This window comes from Syzygium oleosum, unplaced genomic scaffold (assembly GCF_021117445.2).
Source record: "Syzygium oleosum isolate NSW1041296 unplaced genomic scaffold, Sole_v2.1 Sole_v2.07, whole genome shotgun sequence".
In the NCBI taxonomy this organism is placed as follows: domain Eukaryota; kingdom Viridiplantae; phylum Streptophyta; class Magnoliopsida; order Myrtales; family Myrtaceae; genus Syzygium; species Syzygium oleosum.
The window spans coordinates 12,676,761-12,701,494 of record NW_026607491.1 but is presented as its reverse complement, the minus strand read 5'-3'; the positions used below and the strand labels follow the sequence as shown (position 1 = coordinate 12,701,494).

Sequence of the window (24,734 nt, the reverse complement as noted above, 5' to 3'; positions counted from 1 at the left end):
CGGGCTTTAGCCAAAGTTTTGGAGTTTGGTAGCACAATTTAAAGGGCCTTCAAAGCAAATTTTTGCTTTGCAAGTGCTCGAAGCTCAAGGCAAATAGCTCAAGGCAAGGGGGACTTCCTTTGAGCTTTAACAGTTTCACAATGCAACTCAAGAACTAGTTAACTTTTTTGTCTTTAAACTTTACTTTCACAGAATTAGTCAAAATCTTGGTTTTACCCCCACGAGCAGAGTACAGATGGGTTGCACCACCTAGGGTCGTGCAACACCGGCACCACTTCGCCTAAGGTCGTGCGACCTTAGCATCTATCGCCGAGAGTTGCGAGACCTTGGTAATCCGTCGCCTGGGGTCGCACGATGTCGGCATCGCCTGAACTATCATCATGACGTCGGCACCGCACCGCCTAAGCTTTCCTCCGTTCTCCTTCAGTATTTTTCTTCCTTGTTTCAGAGAATAGCATTGCAATGAATATTTTACATGGTGTTTCTAGCGATATTCATGATCCACCAACTAATATGGTAGGAACTCTTGTTAGCAACTGTGTAGATCCCATCTCCAAGCCACGTGCTTCATATGTTGAATGTTACATTTTCAAAATGAAAATGAATTTCTCCGAAAACTTCATGATATTTGCTAATCGAATATTTTTGGATCTGTGGCCATTGAGCTTGTATGAAGGCGACTATCGAAACAGAACGCGGAGAATTCTAACACAAATTACCAAAGCCAAATATTCCGTGAGAACTATAAGAAATTTAATAAATTTGGAAAATTGTGCTTGTGATGTCCAATGGTAATTCTTACACTTTGGCTCCGTTTGTTTCACGGAAAATATTATCCTCATTTTCTCTCGTTTGGCTCGCTTGAGAAAATGAGTCGACGGAAAACTTGTATTTAAATTCAAGAAAATGATTTCCTCTTTAAAAAATCGGAAATCATTTTCCAAAATATGACTATATATCAGTGGTTGAACCAAAACTCTATACTAGGGGATAGAAACCCTAATGCTAGTCCAGGTGTCCACGTCCAGGTCTCTGGTGCCCGAATCCAAATCTATTGAGGTCGGACCTGTGACCCAGGTGCCGGTGTCCGGATCCTAGAGACTATCAGAATAGAACGCGAAGAATTCTAACGCAAATTACCAAAGCCAAATATTCCTTGAGAACTATGAGAAATTTTGTGCTTGCGACGTTGAAAAATTATTCTTACACGTTGGCTTCGTTTATTTTGCGAAAAACATTTTTCTCATTTTCTCGTGCTTGGTTCGCTTGAGAAAATGAGTCAATGGAAAACCAATGCTTAAATTCAAGAAATGATTTCCTCTTTAAAAAATTGGAAATCGTTTTCCAAAATATGATTAGGTATTAGCACTTGACTCAAAGCTCTACGTTTGGTGACAGAAACCCTAATGCTAGTTCCAAGCGTCCAAGTCCAGGTCTCTGGCGCTCGGACTCGAGTTCGTAGAGGTCAGACCTATGACCCTAGTGCTGATGCCCAAATCTTGTTTGCTTAGACTAGGTCCTTCTAGTGTGAGTTTTGGACCCCAATGCTCGTACTTGTACCCAGGCCCCCGACTCTATGCTCGGGTCCATTAAGGTCAGGCCATAAGCCCCGGTGCCCGTGCCCGTGCCTGATGCCCCGGCACCCCGACTTGAGTTCGCAAAGGCCGAGCGCGGGATCTCGGTACCCAAGGTTGGATTCCAAAACTAGGGTTCGAGTCCACAAAGGTCATGCTTGGGTCTACAAAGGTCGTGCTCGGGTCCACTGAGATTGGGCTTGGGGCCTTAATCCCCGTGTTAGGGTCCATTGAGGTCGGGCTCGGGACCCAAGTGCCCGTGCCCTGATCCCCGGCCACCTGGTCGAGGTCTATCGAGGCCGAACTCGTGACTCTAGTGCTCGTACCTGTTTCTCCAGCTACCTATGCGTAAGTTACTAGTATCTGAATGTTGTATATCTATTTATGAAAATCAAATCAGATATTCCATACCATATAACATAAAACATTTTTCAGTTTATTTTCAGGTCTCAACCAAATACCGGAAAAGTATTATCGTTTTTCTAAAAAATAACTTTTTGAAAAATATTTTCCAGATATGTCACATTTTTCGCGAAATGAACATAGCCTTAATCTCAAATTGCCAAAGTCAAGGCATAGTTATCCATCTACAAATCCCATTTTTTTTGGTTGAGTCTACAAATCCAATTTAGGATTCAAAAAAGCCTCAAGAAGCCAATTGGGCCCAAAAGATCCAATTTAGACTCGAGATTTAAAAAAAAACAAAAAGCCTGATGCTCCTGCACCCAGGCTCGAGTCCATAAAGGCTGAGCGCGGAATCCTGATACTCGAGCTTGGATCCCAAACACCTGGGCAGGTCTACAAAGGTCGTGCCCAGGTCTACAAGGGTCGTGCCCAAGTCTATCGAGGCTAGGCCCGAGACCTAGGTGCCCATGCCCTAATCCCCAGCACCCTAGTTGAGGTCCATCGAGGCCGAGCCCTCGATTCTAGTGCTCGTTCCTGGTTTTTCGAGTGCCCATATGCAAGTTACTAATATCTAAATAGTATGTGTCTATTTTGGAAAATCAAATCAGATTTTCCATACCAAACGACAGAAAATATTTTCTTTTTCATTTTCAGGTTTCAGTCAAACACCAGAAAAAAATACTGTCATTGACCTAGAAAATGACTTATTGAAAAATATTTTTCAGAGATGCCCCATTTTTCGTGAAACGAACGGAGGCTTATTCTCAAATTGCCAAAGTCAAGCCGCAGTTATCGGGTCTACAAATCCAAGTTAGGATTCGAAAAAACCTCAAGGAGCCAATTGGGCCCAAAAGATCGGGCAATTTAGACCCGAGATTTAAAAAACCCGACCCGACCGTCAGGGCCCGAAAGCATAAAGAAAGGAGAGCGTGCCCTTGGGGCCCACAGACGATGTCCCCCCAAAAAACCCACTGCCGTGTCCCGGGCCTCGGGACGAGAGCGGGGTATTCAATGCCCGAATTGCCCTCCCGTTCTCCATTTAATTACAAGCGCTGCCACCGTGGTCAAGGAGGGCCCACCCCGACCGTCAACAAATAAGGACAAAGGAGGTCAACAAAATCCCATTAAATATATATATATATATTTTAAACTTTTCGTAGCAATTTTTTTTTGTTAAAACTATTAATTCCAGATTTTTAATTTAAGGTTAGTATAACGAAAAACCCTAGGGTACGAAAAATTTACCTCGAACTAATTTTTTAATAACAAAAAATCTAAATTGATGCACATGTGACGAATTTATCCAAAATTAATACTTTGACCATTAAAAAACCTAAAATTAGTACACTTGTGACAAATTTACTCTTCATTAAATAGAATTAATATCACGAAAAATCACAAATTGATAGATTTGTGATAAACAGAGGGGTAAAACCCAAAATCATAACACCCGTTAATTGCCACGTGTTATCCGATTCAATAAATTGTCAGTAAAATTTAACGGAAACTAACGGAAAGTAAATTTATCATAAATGTACGAGTTTTGAATTTTTGATAGTCAAAAAATTAGTTTATGATAAATTTGTTACAGATATATTAGTTTAAATTTTTTCATAATATTGACCATTTAATTTATGAAACTTTTAGAAGCTCGTAATGTTCCATTCCATAATCTTTGATTCTTTGACGTGACAAAGCTTCTACTTTTTCCTTTTTCGCTTCTTTGGTGCGCTTTTGATATTTGACTTTCATTTAAGTGCACAAGATTTTTTTCCTTAAAAGCCCACAAATATCAAAGTATATTTTTAATCATTCGGAGGTTTTTCTTGATTTCAAAAAATCTAAAACTTTTTTTTTTACGTTCCAAATGTGTTAAAGCACAATAATAGATACAGGTTTAAAGTTATAATAAATGGACTCTAAAATTATCTTTGGAGACTCCGGAGTTTAGCGTAAAGTAATCAATTTATGAAGAGTAAAGTGATGTGTGTTTAGATGAATTGCGTTGTCACGAGCTTTATTGAAGCCGATGACGTACTTTTTTCCTCTTTACTCGTTTGTGCCTATTTGATATTTGACGCTATTCAATGCACATATAATTTTTCCTTAAAAGCACATAAACATCGACACATACCTTTAATATTCGAAGGCTTCGCATTATTTCAAAAAATCTAAAATATTTATTTTCTTCCGAAATGTTTAAAGTACGATGATAAATATATTTTTTTCAAAATTAAAGCAAACGGATCCTAAGATCCTCTATTAAAGCTTGGGATTGGCGTTAATTAGTCAGTTTATGAGGAGTGAAGTGAGGGGTGTTTAGACATTTCGCCTATAAATTGAAAATGATAAAATAAACGGATAAATTACATTGTTGCTGGCTTTGTCAAAGCTTGTGCCGTACTTTTTTTTCACCTTTTTCCTTTCTTGCGCCTTTTTGATATTCGACCGTTATTTAATGTACACATAACTTTTTCCTTAAAGGCACATGAATAATCGAAGTATATTTTCAATCGTTCAACGGTTTCACAGTTTTATTCGACAAAAAAAAAACGGTTTCACAGTTTCAAAATATTTAAAACATTTTTCTTTTCTTCCGAAATGTTTAAATTGCGATGATAAAATATACATTTTAAATTAAAACGAACGGACCCTAAAATTCTCCGTTAAAGCTCTGGAGTCGGGTGTTAATTTTTCGATTCACGAGGGGTGAGCGAGGGGTGTTTAGATATTTCGCCAATAAATTTAGAATTAATAAAATAAAAAGAATTTCTTACAAATTCAAAAATTAATAAAATAAAGGGATTTTCCAATTGGCAAATTGCAGAAAAGGAAAAATAAAAAATAAAAATGGGGAGCTGCATGCGGTACCCTTTTTCAAGTCTCTTCACTTTCTCACTCCCCTGTTGTTGTCAGACGGTCTCCTCTCCTCTACTCTCCTGCTCCTCCTCCTCCTCCTCCTCTGTCTCTCCGGGCGCAACCGGCGACCGGGCCGCCCATCTCAGGTACTCAATTCGCGTCCCTCCGCTGAATTTCCGGCCGTTTGTGGCTCCCCGCGGCTCCCGTGGCCTGACTCCTCCCTTGTCGTCTCCTCCGGCGCGCTCCGTCGCCTCCGTTTTTAGGGTTTTTGGGAGGCTCCGGCGGTGGGGGGGACCTTGGAGCGGCCGGAATCACGGTACGTTCCCACCTGCATTTCCGCTTTCGGTGTTTGTCTGGCCGGGGGGCGTCGGGGAGGGCGAGGAAATGGGGGAGAATCGGCACGCCGGTCGCGCGGAGGGCCGAGGGGGGAAATCGCCTGAGACCGACCGAGCTGTCGTGCCGATGATAGTGTCGCATTGGCGTTACCCGTTTCGCATTTGCTGTGTCGACTCTCTTTTCTCTTTTTTTTTTGGGTCGTCGTTGTTCATGCGGAGTCTGGTTGTTTCGTTTCTTGGAGAGGATTTAGAAGACGAGGCGGTCGAGCTGGTTTTTTGGGACACGGGTCACGCTTGCGGTTCTACTGGTCGGATTGTGTTGCGCGCTAGGATTTTTATGTGTTTGTCTCGGCTCCTTTGGCTTGTGAGCTATTTGTGCTGTGAAACGAGAGAGAATCGGAATGCCGGTTGCGCGGAGGGCGAGGAAAATCGCCTGAGACCGAGCTGTCGTGCTGATAATAATGTCGCATTGGTGTTACCCGTTTCGCATGTACTGTGTCGACTCTTTTTTGTCGTAGTTGTTCATGCAGAGTCTAGTTGTTTCGTTTCTTGGAGAGGGTTTATAAGACGAAGCAGTCGAGCTGGTTTTTTGGGACATGGGTCACGCTTGCGGTCCTACTGGTCAGATTGTGTAGCGCGCTAGGAATTTTTATGTGTTTGTCTTGGCTTCTTTGGCTTGTGAGCTATTTGTGCTGTCAAATGAGGGAAAATCGGAACGCTGGTCGCGCGGAGGGCGAGGGAAATCGCCTGAGACTGAGCTGTCGTGCTGATATTAATGTCGCATTGGTGTTGCCTGTTTTGCATTTGCTGTGTCGACTCTTTTTTTGTCGAAGTTGTTCATGCGGAGTCTAGTTATTGCATTTCTTGAAGAGGATTTAGAAGACGAAGCGGTCGAGCTGGCTTTTTGGGACACGGGTCACGCTTGCGGTTCTACTGGTCGGAATTTGTTGTGCGCTAGGATTTTTATGTGTTTTTCTTGGCCCCATTGACTTGTGAGCTATTTGTGCTGTGAAATAAGGGAAAATCGGAAAGAGAGCCAGGAAAATCGCCTGAGACTGAGCTTTCGTGCTGATATTAATGTCACATTGGTGTTACCCGTTTTGCATTTGCTATGCCAATTATTGTCGTATTTGTTCATGCGGAGTCTAGTTATTGCATTTCTTGAAGAGGATTTAGAAGACAAAGCAGTCGAGCTGGTTTTTTGGGACAAGGGTGACGCTTGCGGTTCTACTGGTCGGAATCTGTAGCACGCTGGAACTTTTATGTGTTTGTCTTGGCCCCATTGACTTGTGAGCTATTCGTTCTGTGAAATGTTCGAGAAGAATCGCTTCACCGTTTGACTCAACTGGTAGAATTTCTAGGAAATTGGAGGAGTAAGATGCTAGGCCCCATTTGTTTCTGTGACTGGATTTTTGGCATTATGTAGAATTTCTCACAATGGATGAAATTTTACCCGGTCTGGATAAAATAAAACGAGAGACGAAAGGCAAATGAAGCTGGCCAAGGTTCTTACGCAATTTTTATATAAATATTATGAACAACTGTCGCTCTATTAACATCTATGTAAAATAAGAGGTACCTAATGCTGACACTGAGCATTGGAAAAAATTGATGGTTTGTTCCTCAAAATCCTTCAATTTTTTTTTTGATAAAACTCCTTTGACAGAATTACCTTCTGCTTTTCCATTTTCGGCTAATGTTGTTCTAAGTTGTTTCCAATCTTTCCCTTTTTTTAACTTTACACTAGAAGTATTCTGTTAGCTCTCTTTTTTTGGTGCTCAGCCTTAATGTAAACTGGAAATAAGGCTTGTTTGCCTTTACTTGTTGATGATCCAACTTATGATCTTCTGTTTATTTCCCTTGCCAGTTTTCTTAGCAGACATCTTATTTTCTCTTGCTTTATTTTCCTTTTGTTTTACTCATACATAGAATGCTTGTACGGGTTGTAAGTTATTCTACAAATGTTTGCTGTTCCCTGTTGTAGTGTAGAAAGGGATGGAGGAAACTTCAACAACTGCTTTAGATGCAGAGATAACAGCAATCAGGTTTGGCTTGGCATCTCGACAGGAGATTGTAAGTTTATAAGATTCTGGTGCCATAAGCCTTTATGCTGTCATGTAGCATTTATTATTTCTGCCCTGTTAATTTTGTTCTTTGTATACAAAATTTAAATTGTACGTCAGTTATGATTGTGCACTATGTTTTGAGGTTGCTAGAGTAAAATATTTTCTATGCGCAATGATTCCTCTTTGTAGATCGGAGTCTGATCTTGTCATAATTAATCACTGATTACTACTGATGGACTCTCTCCATCTTGATTTTTTTTCTTAGTGCGCAGCATCCATCAGTGATTGCTCAATTACTCATGCAAGTCAGCTTTCTAATCCATTTCTTGGCTTGCCTCTCGAATTTGGGAGGTGTGAATCATGTGGCACGTCCGACCCGGGTAAATGTGAAGGTATTACTTTTATGACCGGCTTTCTTATTTTACAGTGTGGTTTCTAAGCTCTTAGATTTTGATAAATTGAAGAATATAAACTTGACACTTTTTACTTTTGCTCCAGGTCATTTTGGATATATTGAATTACCAATCCCAATATATCATCCGAGCCATGTTAGCGAACTGAAGCGAATGTTAAGCATGCTGTGTTTAAAATGCTTAAAAATGAGAAACAACAAGGTATTTCCAAGTTCCCCTGAATTTCTTTAGTGTTCTTTACAAGAAGCAATGAGAGCACAATCTGGCATTACTTTGAGGTTTTGCCTCTATATAAGTTGGGGTACTACTGAGCTGTTTTCCTCAGAAATGCATTTTTCAATATTTATTCTGTTTTAACTTGTTTGAGGCTTTATATGGAGATATACTGCAGCTACTTTTCCATATTACTGGAAAATACTCTTTATATCTTGTAGAAAAGTCATTGTTACAACTTTGCATCTCCAATTTTTTATTTGCTTTGTCCCCCTTATTTGTCACTATACTTTTGACACAATTGCTCAGTATCCAAAAGAAGAGTTTTATTTATCGTAAAATTTCCTATATCTCACCCTTGTAGCCATCATAGCTTCTCCTTATGCCGATGGGACTGTGCGCGAGTGCGCGTGTGTTGTTTTTAACTGGCCACATATCCAATTTTTTATTTGCTTTTCCCCCCTCATTTGTCACTATACTTTTGACATTGACAATTGCTCAGTATCCAAAAGAAGGGTTTTATTTATTGTAAAATTTCCTATATCTCACCCTTATAGCCATCATAGCTTCTCCTTATCCAGATGGGACTCTGTGTGTGTGTGTGTGTTGTTTTTAACTGGCCATAGATCCGAAATGCAACTATGTTTATCCTATTGGATGCAAAATGTAATTGTCCTTGGTACGGACAACCCATTTTCTAAAGAGAAATTCTATTTTATGATTGATATATTGTCCTTCCCAATCAAGCTTTAGTTGGTATTGCATTCAATACTGTTGATAACAATGATATGTTCCTTTCAGTTTCCTATCAAGAATGCTGGTGTTGGTGAACGACTATTAGCTTCATGTTGTGAGGTAATCAACTAAATTCCAAATCGCAATATGTTTTTGTATATATATTCTTGTCATTAAAGCAACGTCAGCATGCTTGAGAACTTCTATATGATAGTAGACTTTCCTGATTATAATTTATGCTTGACACTAAAGCAACACCAGCATGTTTAAGAACTTTGATATGGTTGTATACTTTCCTGATCGCATGTAGTAGTTATCTAAGTTATGTGAATTGGTTTGTTGTTTAAAGAGTATCTCCTGATGACTCAGTGTTGCATCTATTGCATTTTTCTGTGTACTTTGCTTGAATATATAGCAAAGAATTAAATGGGAATGTGGTACCTGGTATCAGATTTTTGTATTGTGCTTTATTTGTTTTTCTTTTACTTTGGTTTAAGATCTGTTTGGATTGGCTACTTTCCTGTCTGCACCTTATGCAACGTCTACTCTTGTGGCTGTCCGGGAGATTCGAGCAGTTGCTGGGTTCTGTTAAAGAAATGATGTTGACTAGACTTGCTAGAGACATTTGTAGAGGAACAGAGACTATTGGAGTATCATGCTAAATGGCTGGACGAATAAGAAGGCCATGGTCTATAATTTGGTTATTGATAATTGTATAGACTTTGCACGCGATGGTCCACAGAGAGAGAGAGAGAGAGAGAGAGAGAGAGAGAGAGAGAGAGAGAGAGAGAGAGAGGCCGAGTTGCAGGCACTGAAAGTTTAACTTTTTTTACTTTAAGCTATGGCTGGAGAGCAGAGAGAGTTTGTTCATGAGAGCAGAGGCGCAGATACCATGGATCACTAGCCATTGGTTATTTAACATCATGTAGAGGTGCATTGTCTGTTGTCTGCTGGGCAACAACTGTGGCAAGTGAATTTTGGTTCTTTTTCAAGTTCAATCTTACCCTTTTCCTATTTGTTATGGAAGGAGGTTGGTTCCTTGTATGGAAAGGATTGGGAAACTGACATCGGAGAGCAAGTGATGTGAACTATATCGGGAGTATGAATGTTGATCCATGTGGATATTGCTGAACTGCCGATGTATGGATTTTTATTTGTCGATGAGTATTAATCAAGGCCAAATAGAAATTAGATGATTGTGGACATAATTTCTCTACGATTTATTCCACACTTTAAGTTTGGTAGCCCAACAATATCTACCTCTTGAGGCATTTTGAACGGAGTAAATACTGATAATATTATGGAATACCAATTTAATCGAAAAGAGGGATTACCCACATCTCTCATAATAATTAGTAGAATTGATAATTTTGATTTCTTGGTGAGATAAGAGAAAGATTTCGAAAAAGCGGAGGCAGTAGTTTCTTAAAGTTAACACTTAGTGTTGTAAGTGGAGACATGTATATATCCTTCAATATCATTATAATATTATGTATTATTGTCTTATTAAGACTAACTTTCATAAAAGTTTGTGTCTTGAGGCAAACAAGAGGAGAATAGATTTATGGCAAGGGAGAGTAGTTGTTTTAAATTGTTCATTTAAGTAGTGTTGTAGGAGCACACATGAAGATTTAGAGTAAAGACATACGTTTTGGAGTGAAAGTTATTTACGTAAACATGGAAAAAGACATTGCTCTTTTAATTTCCCAGATTAATTTTTTGGGGATATTTTGAAAATCAAGAAGTGTTGTAGCATCTGAGGACACGAAAACTGAATAGATGGCCCTTTTGCTTTTTGTGACGTGCCTTCGAGGCATAGACTGTGCTCTTTCGTCACTCTGTAAATTATTTTTCTGGTACTTTTTGGTGAATGTGAATTGTGCACTCTCTTGGTGCCCTTTACTGGTATTCTTTATTACTTGTAAGAAGACGATATACACGCTGTGTTTGCTGCAAAGATGCTTCACTCTTTGTTATTGCACGAGAAGTGTGCTGTTGGTCATATATGGCTTTGCTCTTGTCAACTGACTGGTGGTTACTGCAGACGGGTTCTTTTGTTGGGGCATTTGTACATGAGAGCTATTTGAAACAGAATCGAACATTGCCCATCCTTCTATGAAAGGATGCTGGAATGGTTTATTGGTGAATCCCTCATGGATTAGGAGCAAATGTGCACTTGAGTACTTTTTAGCCTATTAGAACATTATCTTTTGAAATGTCACCTTTTTGAGTAGCTTTTAAGGCAACCCATGATCTAATTCGTCCAATAAATAGGTAGATGGGATGAGTCTTCCATCCAGAGCGTTCGCGATTCTAAAGCTTTGCCAGTCCGTGTGGATATTAGAGTGTGACTTGACTTGTTAACTAGTTCTGTTTATGTCGAAATCTTGGCCATGCAGAACTGGTTGCTTTGACCAATCTAAATTGTAATCCTTTTGATTGTTTAGGTAGTGAATGGGACAGCATTTAATTTTGTTAAATAAAGTTGAATCTTACGGGTAGAACCTGAAAGTTGTTCAATTGTTGGAAATTCTGAGTTACTACTGGCTTCTATCATGATTCTGGGTAAAATAGTGAATAGTTATTGTAAGCTTATATTGCTTTTGATACTTGTACCATATATGATGCAAAATATAATGTTTGGATCCACCGCTAAATCATATTGGTTTTGATACCATACCATATATGTTGTGTAGTATACAGTGTGAGGAGCCAACCCTTACACGTGTAGATGTTTAGTTGTTGCTGCGGCAGCGGCACTCTCATTAGTCTATATTACATTTTGATTAACTTGTACATCCTCTATGCATCTTTGTTAATCCTTGTCCTATCCTTGACATAAATGAAATTCGGTGATATCTTCTTGGACTTGGATCAACATACTATTGCCTTTGATTTCTTTCTACAAAGTTTTAATGTAAAAGCTTCTGTACAGGATGCAGCACAAGTTTCTATAAGAGAAGTTAAGACATCAGAAGGTGCACACTGCTTGCAGTTGAAAGTATCATCGAGGTCAAGATTGCGAGATGGTTTCTGGAACTTTCTTGAAAGATACGGTTTTCGATATGGCGACAATATATCTCGACCTCTACTGCCTTGTGAGGTTGGCAACTTCTCCCCTTTGTCAGTATGATGTGTAATTATTTTTTAGTACGGTTTTTTCCATAAATTGTATGAGAGGATAATTCAATTGTGATAGGGTATAGACATGTTCTTTTATCGCATGCTTTGACTAGCATAACAATGTGCATGTGAAGAGTGGTGCTAGTTTCTCTTGACTGAAGATACGTTGCAGCTATGCTTACTTTACTGTAGATGTAGCTTCAGGTATTGTCTCTAGTGGCTCATTTTTCGCTGATGGATAGTCCTACCCAAATGATGGGCTCGGAAGCTGTAAAGCGGCCACTTTTTTAATTTATGCACATTTAATTTTAATTAGAACTGCATAAAGGTACGAAATAGAAGTGAAAAATAAAACAAAGATGGGCTTAAGTAGACGTTATATGGTGTTCTTCTACAGAAGTGTCCTTGAAGAATGACACAATGACCGTTTTTGTTATAAAGATATATGCCTACTACAGTAAGTTTAGATAGGTCTTTCCTGTTTTTCAATCATCATCCAAAACATGTTCTCTGGTTAAGGAACCTGGAATCTCTGCATCCTGGCAGATCTTTTATACCAAAAGCTTGCAGATTCTCATAAATGAAGGAAAAATATCACTTGCATGGAGAAGTGGAAGCCTTAGCCATATGACTTGTCAAGGGTAGAAGCAAATGCAAGTAAAATTTGTCTTTGGATTCTCTCCATGATTTAGTCGGTTACTTCTGCCGCAATAGGTTCGTCTATTCTAGGGTTGAAATTTTGTTAGTTTCCACCACCATGGTTGAAGGCTCTTTAAGTAAAAAATGACTTGGAACTTGTTCCACAAGTAGTGTGTGCTTGACTTCCTTATTTGTTCTCTTGAAGTGGTCCTTAAAGTTGCTTTGCTGCTTAATTCAATGAAACTAATCAACAGGTTGTGGAAATTCTCAAAAGAATTTCTGAAGAGACCAAAAAGAAACTTGCTGGGAAAGGATATTTTCCTCAAGATGGATATATTATCCAGTATCTACCTGTTCCTCCAAATTGCTTGTCTGTTCCAGAAGTTTCTGATGGTGTTAGTGTTATGTCCTCGGTAAGTCAACATAAGGAGTTCCTGTCTTAATTTGAGTGCTTTGTACTTTTGGTCTCCTGAATGCTAATAACTACATACATCATGTTTCTTTGCAGGATCTTTCAGTGACGATGTTGAGGAAGGTTCTCAGGCAAGTTGAGATCATCAAAGGTTCAAGGTCGGGAACTCCTAATTTTGAGTCCCATGATGTAGAGGCTCAAGATTTGCAAATTGTGGTTAATGAGTACCTCCTAGTCAGAGGTACTGCAAAGGCGTCTCGTGATATTGATACACGCTATGGGATTGGCAAAGAACCATCAGATACTGCTACCAAAGCATGGCTTGAGAAAATGCGAACGCTGTTTATCAGAAAAGGCTCAGGATTTTCCTCTCGCAGTGTGATTACTGGTGATGCCTTTAAGAAGGTCAATGAAATAGGCATTCCTACTGAGATTGCGCAGAGAATAACATTTGAGGAGAAGGTCAGCATTTATAACATGAATTATCTGCAAAGTCTGGTGGATAAAAAGTTATGTCTGGCATACAAAGATGGTTCAGCCATGTATTCACTCAGCGAGGGTTCCAAAGGGCATACGTCTTTGAAGCCCGGCCAAGTTGTTCATCGCAGGATTATGGACGGGGACATCGTGTTTATCAATAGACCACCAACCACACATAAGCACTCTCTACAAGCATTGTCGGTTTATGTCCACGACGATCACACTGTCAAGATAAATCCCTTGATCTGTGGACCTCTTGGTGCTGACTTTGACGGGGATTGTGTCCACTTATTTTATCCCCAGTCAGCACCTGCAAAAGCTGAGGTTGTAGAACTTTTTTCTGTGGAAAAGCAGTTGCTGAGCTCACATAGTGGGAATTTAAATCTGCAACTAGCTACTGATTCCCTGTTGTCACTGAAGATGATGTTTAAAAAATACTTCTACGGCAAGTTAGCTGCTCAGCAATTAGCTATGTTTGTTTCGTTGGATTTGCCGTATCCTGCTTTGTTAAAGGCTCACCAGTTCTGTCCTACCTGGACGGCTTTACAGATGCTGCAAACTGCTTTGCCAGCAGGCTTTAACTGTTGTGGGGATAAGTACTTGATCAATAGAAGTGATCTATTAGAAGTAGATTACAGTAGGGATTTCACTGCATCGATGATCAGTGAAATTGTTACCTCCATTTTTTTCGAGAAAAGTCCTGTGGAGGTTTTGAAGTTTTTTGATGCACTTCAGCCGTTACTGATGGAAAACTTATTTACAGAAGGTTTTAGTGTGTGTCTAGAGGACTTCTATATACCCCAATCAATGATCCAAGATATTCAGAAGAACATTCAGGTGATATCACCACTGCTGTATCACCTAAGAACAGCTCACAATGAACTACTGCAATTACAGTTGGAAAATCACCTTCGACTGACAAAACTGCCATTGTCGCGATTTATCTTGAGATCATCTGCGCTGGGTGATCTGGTGGACTCAAAAAGTGATTCAGCAATCAGTAAGATCATTCAACAAATTGGGTTTCTGGGTGTTCAAATCTCAGACAAGGGAAAATTCTATTCCACCTCATTGTTTGATGAGATGGCCTCCCTTTTTCGGAGCAAATATTTCTCTGAGGGAGTTGATTATCCATCTGGTGAGTATGGATTAATCAAGAGCTCCTTCATTTGTGGGTTGGACCCATATGAGATGATGGTCCATTCTATATGCACTAGGGAGGTCATTGTGCGATCCACAAGGGGATTGTCTGAACCAGGAACCTTGTTTAAAAATCTAATGGCCATCCTTCGAGATGTAGTCATATGCTATGATGGCACTGTGCGGAATGTTTGCAGCAATTCAATTATTCAATTTGAGTATGGTTCTGAGGTTGGAGGCAAGCCCGAAAATCTCTTCCCTGCAGGCGAGCCTGTCGGTGTATTAGCAGCAACTGCCATGTCAAATCCTGCTTATAAAGCAGTTCTTGATTCCTCTCCTAGTAGTAATTCCTCATGGGAGCTAATGAAGGTAATAATATTCTTTTCTATTGACGGTTAGAATTAGTTAACACTTGATGTTCCATCTCTATTTCATAGAGAATTGAATCTTTTCATGTCCTCGTTTGTCCTTATAGGAGATACTGCAATGCCGAGTGAACTTTAGAAATGAACCAATCGACCGACGGGTAATTTTGTACTTGAATCGATGTGGTTGTGGAAGAAAGCATTGCAGTGAAAATGCTGCATGTCTAGTCAAGAGTCACTTGAAGAAAGTGAGTCTCAAGGATCTCACAGTTGACTTCATGATCGAGTGAGTCTTTTATATAGTATTTCTCTTTTGTACAATCATTTACTCTTCTGCATGGAGATATTTACGTTTACAAATTTTATTATCTATTTTACACGTACTTTCTCTTGATCTGTGACTACTTTCTATCACTTTGGCAATAATAAGAGAGCCACTTGCCAAGTTGTCTGCTGCTTGTGATACTGCAGTTTTAATCATAGCTGCTGACTATTTTTATCACGTGCCTGTGTAATTTGTTAGAAGGTAGCTGAGCTATTACAATCTTGTACCTTGATTGTTACTTATGGTTCTGTGCTGAGCATTAATCTCTTTATCCTCAGCTAAATCATTCACTCCAGAATAACTGCTCAACGTCCAAAACATATGAAAAACAGGGACGCCTTCCATTTAAATAATTAAAACTTTAAGATCACTCATTTTGTTTACGGTAGTTTGTGCTGCTTGTCCTTAGTTGACACCTAACTCTAGGGCTTCATGTCTTTATTGGATTGGACTGCTGCACAGTGCATGTCCATCAGCCTGAAAATTGAGTATTCTGAATTTCTCCTGTTCTGCATTGCTTTTGAAGCAAAAATAGATTTTTAAAGGCGCTAAAGTGTCTTGTTTTTGTACTTATGGTCTTTGATTTGTGATATGATCGTTGAATTTCTGATCAGTGTATGGCCTTGTATCTCTGCTGAAGAGGACCTAGGTTTGCTCAATTGAATCAGATTTTTTTATTCTAGTTGAAAGATTTTAATTAAGATATCTGATAGGAATGTTTAATGTCGCCTCTTCTTTTGGTCTAACACAACAATGGTCTTACAGTTGTATTTGATCTTGAGCTTGCCTCTTTATTTGTGTCTGGCCCATTAAAACTGATGTTACTTAGACATATTGCCAACAGGTTTTGTGGTAAATGCAGCAAAATAATATTTAAATGAGAAACAGAAGCAAAAAGCTAAAGGATGTGAAAAAGATGTAATTTTTTTTGAAGAAAATCCATGTATTTGCATCTTTTACTGCTCGTCATAATTATTGTGCTCTTTTAGTGCACTAATGATGAGCTGTGTACTGCTGTTGGGAGAACTCTGCCCTACACCACATATAAAATACACTATTATACTAAGACGCTGTAATTGATGCAACGATGATAATTTTTAGTGTGCATCATATTGTCAAATATCACTTTATTCTCATCATATTGGGAAATGGGACTTTTCTTTGTTCATCCCTGTGGTTCTAGAATTGCACTTGACCCACTTTCCAATAAAGCGTTGCGATATCTATATATTATCCTGATATCAGCTTGTATCAACTGCTTGGAGAACATTATAGCATGCTTTTTTCTGTTTGGTGATTTGAGGTTCAATTTACGTGTAGGTATAAGGAGCTACGGACAGTGTTGGAAAGTTCTGAAGCTCATGCTGGACTGGTTGGTCATATTCATCTCAATGAGGTTAAATTTGTTTCCCTTACTGCAGCTTTGTGAATAAACATTAATGTTCGGTAATTTGGGTTACCGTTAAGGTGTTTTGCTTTTCTAAAGTTTCAAGCTTTGTGAAACAGGTGCTTCTGAAAGAATTGAACATCCCCATGGTTGATGTTCTGAAGCAGTGCCAAGAGACCATCAACTCATTCCGCAAGAAGAAAAAAGTCGGTAATCTTTTCAAGGGCACAGTGTTATCTGTCAGGTTAGTTTTATTATTTTTATAGTAATTGGAGGATCTGCTTGCTGCATCTCATATAGTGTGCTTCCCGCAGTTGCATTTGCAGTTTGTGCACTGTCCTGCAAAGTTGACCAGGTCTGAAATTATGTGTGCTCAATGAGCTGGCAAGCAATGATGTAATTGATGGAATTACGAAGCTGTTACATTTTCATAAAATGTGTACAGTTGATTCTGAAAACGTCAAAAGGAAGAATTCCGGTTCATACACGCAAGACATAGATTCGGTTTAAGAAAGTGATGAATGACTTGGGAAAGCAAAATAAATAAGGTATATCTAAAGACAAAATATTTTGGACAGTTAGTTCAATGTTTCTATCAGATTTGTTCATTAACAACTAAGTGATCAAATGGTTTACTCAATAGCTGTGAAAGAATGTGGACATTAAGTTTTAGTTGGACATTTCACTGGTTCATGAAATATACTCCCCAAGTGTGTTGTCAATGTGGGTTTGGTTTTGGGAATGTTTGCAATTGAAGATTAACTATCCGGTGAAGCTTCAAATGGTATAACATGAATATTCACCTCAAATATTGTGGAAGCAACTGGGCTGTGAGGTGCACATCTGTTACTTTTACTTTTCCTTTTGCTACGCTAGTCTAGAGAAGAAACTATTTTTTTGGATATATGTTGGAGTATAAAACAACTGCCTCGTCCATAAACGGTTAATTTAGCATTTATTGATTGATATTATTGCATGTGAGTTGATTTAGCATGTAAGTCCTCTTGCATGGTCTTAATTTGTACTTGTTGCCATTGCTTGACAGTAGTACAAAATGGGAAATCTGATAGTTTTGTTGACTTGTCTTCCCTCTTTGCAGTGATAGCTGCTCTTTCCAGCCATTATGTGTGGGTGGGAAATCCCAAATGCCATGCTTGATGTTCTCTAGTTTGGATGCAAATGATCCTCAATTGGAGAAAATTACACATGTTCTTGCCAACAAGATATGTCCTGTTATACTTGATACAATCATCAAAGGTACTGTAAATTACTACAGGGTCACACCATTATTTCTATTGTTTGTTTTCATTGCTCGTAGCTTTACGCATCTATCAAAGCCATAGTGGCTACTTAAATTGTGTGAAATTGGGTATAGGATTGTTATTCTGTGTAATGCTCTCCAGAATGTCCTATTTGTCTTGAAGTGCTGTGTGTTTTTTTGTTTTGATGACTCTGGGCAGGGTTATAAAGATGCTATAGCTCCTTGTATATTAGCAAGGATAGGAAAGTTTATGGAGGATGTGATGGTGTCCTGTGATCTTGATCTTACAATTTAAAATTCCATTAACCAAGTCTGGCTTTCTGAATGATAAAGGAATGGAATGGAGGGGGAAAGAGAAGAGAATCAATGAATTGCGTGATGTTAGGTTGTGAATTATATATTACAAATATGTGATTACATGTTCTGTATATGTGGGAGCATGCCATAATGTTCGTTGAATTCAATCTATTTATTGTTATTATTAATTAGTATTACTGCTTTTTGCCAAGATGCTTGTCAAATAGTTTCTGCAGTGTTCATTCCTTCGCAGCAACATAAATTAAAAAAAAAGAAAACTTAGGTGGAGTTATCTTGACATATTATTGAGGTACATTAATGGACAGGTGACCCCCGGATTAGCTCTGTAAACATCGTCTGGATTAATCCTGATACAACGTCTTGGATAAGAAACTCTCGCAGAAATCAGAAGGGTGAGCTGGCATTGGATATTGTTCTTGAAAAATCAGTATGCAAACGAAGTGGTGATGCGTGGAGGATTGCTCTTGACTCATGCCTTCCTATACTTCATTTAATTGACACGAAACGTTCTATACCATATGCAATAAAGCAAGTTGAGGAATTGCTTGGAATATCCTGTGCTTTTGATCAAGCAATCCAGGTATGGTTCAAGTTCTGGATAGTTACAATCTCACAGTTGTTCCTTTATCCCTTGATAGAGTGGCTTCTGGGGAGTATCCTCACCTTCTTTTTATTTTTACCTCTCTTTATCTTTTTCCATTCTGTATCCTTAGATGACTCCAATTTTATGGCCATTTGCAGCGTCTTTCGACGTCAGTTGCAATGGTGGCCAAAGGCGTTCTGAAGGAGCATCTCATGCTCCTTGCAGACAGTATGACTTGCTCTGGGAGTCTGATTGGCTTCAACTCTGCTGGATATAAAGCGTTTTCCCGTTCACTGAATGTCCAAGTTCCATTCACTGAAGCAACGTTATTTGTATGTAGATGTTCTTGTTTTGACGGAATGTGAAGGAATAATGTTTGACTACTCAAGTAGCTGTCATTGCTTATCTATTTTAACTCTTATTATGCTTGCTTGCAGACGCCCAGAAAATGCTTTGAGAGGGCTTCGGTGAAGTGTCACGTGGATGCTTTGTCAAGTGTCGTGGCATCTTGTTCCTGGGGTAAATGTGTTGCTGTTGGCACAGGCTCCAAGTTTGATATCCTCTGGGGCACAAAAGACGGGGTTAGAATTTTGAAATCACTTGTTATCCCCCTGATTCATGCACTGGAACATATATCGCTGACAGATGACTAAACAAAAGTTGGATGGGATGACTTTTTAATACCAGACGAGAATTTCATTCACACTTACATTACATTCTATTCATTTAAATTAGTTAACTGTTATAGATAGCACTTCGAAAGTACTGCTAGGGGTGCAATCAAGCTGAGTCAAGTCTATCCATGCCAAGCTTGAGCTCGACTGGCATACTCGATGCTCGAAACTCGGCTTGAGGTCGATCGAGTACCAAAATTTAGGCTTGAGCTCAACTCAAACAGAAAACTCGAGCTTGACTTGATTATAATAGAGTTAGATATGAACTTTCGAGCTCGAGTTTAATAGGCTCGAATATTGTTTATGCATTTATGTGTATCAAAGTTAAATATGCAGTTACTTTGTCTTTTTTTTTCTGTAATTATAAAATACTTTTGAAAAAATAGAAGCTTGATTAGGCTCACGAGCTTGTTGAGCTGGATATTGGCAAGCTCAAACTTGACTTAATAGTACACTCGGGTAGCTCGAACTCGAGCTCGACTCAAATTTAGGCAAGTCAATCTTGAGCTCTTGAGTAGCTTGGCTTAGTTTCACCCGTAGTTGTTGCCTCATATTGTGTAATATCTAAGTGTTGGTCATAATCATTTTATTGATTTGTATTGGACTCATCATCTAATTTACCAGTAAGTAATTCACATTTTCTATTATATGATTCACATTTTATATTACCCAGGGGTATAGCATAGTCAAGTGTTAATCATATTAGGCATGTGGTCCTGACGAAAATTGGATATCAACTTGATCAACGAGAAAAGAACAAATTCTCTATCATCTTTGTCAAATGCAGAAAAGTCTTCCTATTGCATATACTGGATCTTAGTTTTTGCCATGTCCTACAATTCTAGTCGCTCATAGTAAATATTGTAGGCTCCACTTTTGACTGTTACTATCATTGACTTGTCAATTACGTTGAGTTTTGGCACTTTTTTTTTGGGTTGGAGAGTTTTGGCACTTTGATAGGTATTAAATTAGAAAAAGTTGATGCAGTGATTCATTTGGAGTTTTATATCAAAATTGGCGGAGCTTACTCATATATATAAGAAAGGTTTTTATCAGATTTTTTCCTGCTATGACAGATCACTAACATTTTGAGAGTAAAAAATTTGATGGCACAGTTTTAAAGTTATGATTTGAAAAAGTGGAATGTTAAGAAGTATAGATAGACTCTTCAAAATCGTACTGAAAGAAATGAATTATTCGTAGTTGCCATATGGTTGGGGAGCAGTTCTAGTCACCAAGTTCATGATAAGTAGAATAAAAAAGGACATTAACATCATCTATTTAAGGAAGTTTCGTCAGTTGGTTCTTGAAGGAGTTGTCAACCTACTTTTAAATAATACAAAGTCGGGGAAAAAGTTAGTCTCAGCTATGCCTCTGCATGTTTCTGTACAAATCAGCATGTCTTAATAGAACTGGTTATCTTGAATTTCTTACACACACTGTTCTAAGTGAACTAGTTTTACAGGTGGATTCGAAACAGGAGGGTGCCACTGAAGTATATAGTTTCCTTCATATGGTAAGAGGCCCGAATATGGAAGGAAGAGGAGATTCTACTTGTCTTGGCGTTGAGATTGAGCATCTTGACTGGGAAGAGGAAAATGCCGAGCTCAACCGATCACCAGAAAACAATTCTGAGAGACCGGTTTTTGAAGACAATGTTGAATTCCCGGATAATGTTGACGTTCAGCCGAACGGATGGAATTGGGACAAAGTAACATCGGCAGATAATGGATCCAGTGGTTGGGATGCTAGTGCTTCCTGGGAGAAGAATGACAATGATTCAACCACACCAGGAAACAATAGACAATCAACTGCATGGTCTAATTGGGGATCCAAGAAAGCAGAGAGCCAAGTTATAGGCTCTCAAGTGGATGATCAAAAGAGCAGTTGGAACAATTTGGCATCTTGGGATAAAGAAGCTGATAGCAATCGGCTTGGTGGTCATAAGTCAAAGGATCCGAGCTGGGGGAATGGTAGGACCGATGGTGATGATCTCCATTCTACAAAAGTCAATGAAAATTCTTCCAATTCTGGTGGATGGGGGGCTGCTGCCTGGGGTAGTGATGGTGGCTCTCAGAGCAGAAAGAGTTGGGATGGTTCTGAAAAATCTATAATCGACGAAACTCAAAGAAGTAAATTGGAACAGCAAAGCCATGGATGGGAAGCCACAAGCTGGGGGAAAAAACCGGATGATGAAATGGGTTGGGGTGGTGCTCAAAGTGTCAAAGACAAGACTGGAAGAGCTGGTCTGGATGATTCTACCAAAGCCAATGAACAACCTTCTATATCTGGTGGATGGGATGCTGTGGTTGGGGCCATGAATGAAGTTGGTTCTCAAAGTGAGAAAGGTTGGAATAGTTCTCAAACTGCAGAAACTGAAAAACAGAGTCAATGGGAAACTGCGGGCTGGGGCAAAAGGGCTGAGGGCAGTGAGGTGTCTCAAGGAGGTTGGAACAGTTCTCAAAATGCAGATGATACATCCAAAAAAGTTTATGAAGATGGTTCTCAACTTGGAAAACGTTGGAATATTTCTCAGAGCCCTAAAGCTAAAGAATCTGACAAACAGAGTCAATGGGAAGCCACAGGCTGGGGACAAAAGGCTGACGATGGAGATATGTCTCAAAGAGGCTGGAATACTTCTAAAAGTGTTGATGATATGTCTGGCAGAGTTGATGCAGATGTTCTTCATTCTACAAGACCCAATGAGCCGTCTTCCACATCTGGTGGATGGGGTACTGTGGCCTCGGGACAGAGTGAAGGTAGTTCTCAAATTGGAAAAGGTTGGAATACCCAAAATTCTAAAGCTGAAGGAACAGAAAAATCGAGTCAATGGGAGCGTCAGAGCCAATGGGGAGGAGATTCGAAGAAGAAAAGCAAGGGACAGCATCCTGAATGGAAAATGAGAAGGAGCCTTTCGCGACCTCGTGAAATGACATATGAGGACCCAGCTGCTCCCCGCATGTTCACGGCAACGAGGCAAAGATTAGACATGTTCACATCAGAGGAACAAGATATACTCACAGATGTGGAACCGATCATGCAGTCAATACGAAGGATAATGCATCTGTCTGGGTTAGTTTCATATGATGTACCCATAGCATTAGCTCATTCGATCTTTTAGTTTTCACCTGGATTGTGCACATGTGCATGTGTATATATTTGCATTTGTTCTTTATCTGATTAATGCAGTTACTAATTCTGAAATGCCAATTCCTCTGCACTTTTCCTCCATAATATACCAACATTGCGTATGTAATTTGACAATTGGCTCATGAGATGATAATACTTGGTTGTGAAACTCATGATTGTACCAACCAATGTTGTAAATACTGGACCATAGTAAGAACTGTTATCTTAGGGGCCCTGTTGGTGGGTCCATCCATCAACCGTCGGTTCAGTGTTGTTGATGTCATCAGTTAAAACAGAGGAGCATATATAACATTGGTTGGCAAAGAAAGCTAAAACTGCTATTGCCAGAGTTAAAGTGGTTGTACTTATTCCATGTGGAAGAAAATATAAAATTTCCGTATTAAAGTTCTGTTATGACTGAAGAACTTTTTGGCTTCTCATTCTTGAATCTTTGTTGTCCTCATTTGCTTCATTTGCATCCTATGGCTCTTTTGTTGTTTTTGCTTCATTCTGCAGTCCTTGGCGGTGCTAATCTCTCTCCCTCTCTCTCATTTTGTAAGCTGCTTCACTTAACACATCATTTTTCTATCTGAAGGTACAATGACAATGATCCGCTGTCAGCTGAGGATCAATCCTACATAATTGATAATGTTTTGAATCACCATCCAGATAAAGCAGCTAAGATTGGAGCAGGAATTGAGCATTTGACGGTATTTTTTAAATGATGAATATGCTTACTTCTGATTAATGCATCCTGATAGGATTTTCTGTCCTTTGATTGTGACGGGCGAGATCATGTAAACAAGAATTTCCATTTCTTCTGCATGCCCGCTTTGTCTGATAGATGATGTTCCTTGCTGGTTTGGGGTTAGCCAAATGGAGCCCAGGGGTTTTCTTCTCATCCTCCACCTCATCTTTTCTCAAAAAAATATGATTTTGGAAGATGTTTCACAGCATGGAATTGGGAACATGGTTGATGATATATGGAATCAGTTAATGACCTGAGATTCTATTTCAGAAATAACCAAATGAACTCTTGATGTAATGAGGCTCACTGACATGATTAGACAGCTCTCGTATATACAGGGAAATATCGTTATCCATGATTAGGTGGCTCTTTATTCAGTAATGGTATGGTTTTGATGAACCCTAGTGTTCCTTATTTTCGCCAATAACGCCCCCACCCCTCTCAGGGTCAAATATGTGCTATATTCTACAAAATGTCATTATACCCTATATCTCGGCCCCCTCCCCCATGAGTTAGTGATTGCAAGTATGTTTATCCTGCCCCGCTGCTTGAGCCACGTTCATTGTCCGCCACCTTGAAACCTCTACTCTGGGAATATGTCCTTTAACTATATAGTATTTATATCAGTCAGTGGAATTTTATATAACTCTCTCTCTCTCTCTCTCTCTCTCTTGCAAGTTCTCAACCTTTTAGGATTAAATTTGACAGGTTAGCAGACATAGCAGCTTCCCAGAGAGCCGATGCTTCTACGTGGTGTCCACCGACGGTTCTCGGATCGACTTTTCATATCGGAAGTGTCTAGAGAATTTTGTCAAGACCAAGTACCCTGATGCTGCTGACTTATTTATTGGAAAATACTTTAGAAGACCCCGCTCCGAGGGCAAACGGGAGCAGAGTGTTGCCCCAGAAGAGCCTGCAGAAAATAGATAGGGGTCAATTCTTTTGTATTTGGGAAGTAGTTTGTTTAGGTTAGAATTCTAGTTTTTTATGCAGAATTCGGTCGTCTGCTCTTTTGATCTGTATATATATTAAGCAGATGACTCTGTAAATATCGAATTGCCGATGCCCTTTTCTGTTAATTGTATCTCCTCTTTCTCTCGGTTAATCATCTTCGGAGGACTCAATCAAGCCTCTCGCAATTCGGGAAAGAAAGGCGATGAGAAATCATTTGATTTCGATTCGAGTCGCAGCATTGTAACGACAGGAAGAACAATGCCCTTGAACGTGCAATTCTGGTTGTCTTTCTAAATCGAAATGATTTCGCAGTTTTCTTAGATTCTGCGTTTACGCTCTCCTACTCCAACAAATTATATGTGGTCTTGCCTCTATCGTGCACACCAATTTCTTGAAGGAAGACTAAGTAGAAAAGCAAGCACGTCTAAAGTTGGTAAAAGCTTTGAATGGGTAACTCTTGCGATACTCGTGCACGCGCGCGCACACATATATCAAATTCATTATAGCTTTCTGATTTCTATATGCTGATCTGTAGAATTGATTTTGCATGTAGCATTGCGCAAAAATCTTTGGTATGTTCTGAGCTTCTAGTTCAT

General features: G+C 39.3%; 1 protein-coding gene across 1 annotated transcript; it reads left to right on the top strand.

Moving 5' to 3' along the window:
- Window positions 1-4,874: 4,874 nt before the first annotated feature.
- On the top strand, window positions 4,875-24,458 carry LOC115688335 (DNA-directed RNA polymerase V subunit 1). The gene is made up of 19 exons (XM_030614167.2): window positions 4,875-4,984; window positions 5,102-5,154; window positions 7,158-7,246; window positions 7,505-7,631; window positions 7,738-7,853; window positions 8,667-8,720; window positions 11,536-11,703; window positions 12,617-12,775; window positions 12,871-14,763; window positions 14,870-15,045; window positions 16,405-16,480; window positions 16,591-16,715; window positions 17,571-17,728; window positions 18,356-18,630; window positions 18,792-18,965; window positions 19,071-19,214; window positions 20,773-22,379; window positions 23,032-23,146; window positions 23,893-24,458. Exons 3-19 carry the CDS (start codon window positions 7,169-7,171, stop codon window positions 24,112-24,114), a joined length of 5,667 nt encoding a protein of 1,888 aa, XP_030470027.1. The 5' UTR covers window positions 4,875-4,984; window positions 5,102-5,154; window positions 7,158-7,168; the 3' UTR covers window positions 24,115-24,458.
- Window positions 24,459-24,734: the final 276 nt, after the last annotated feature.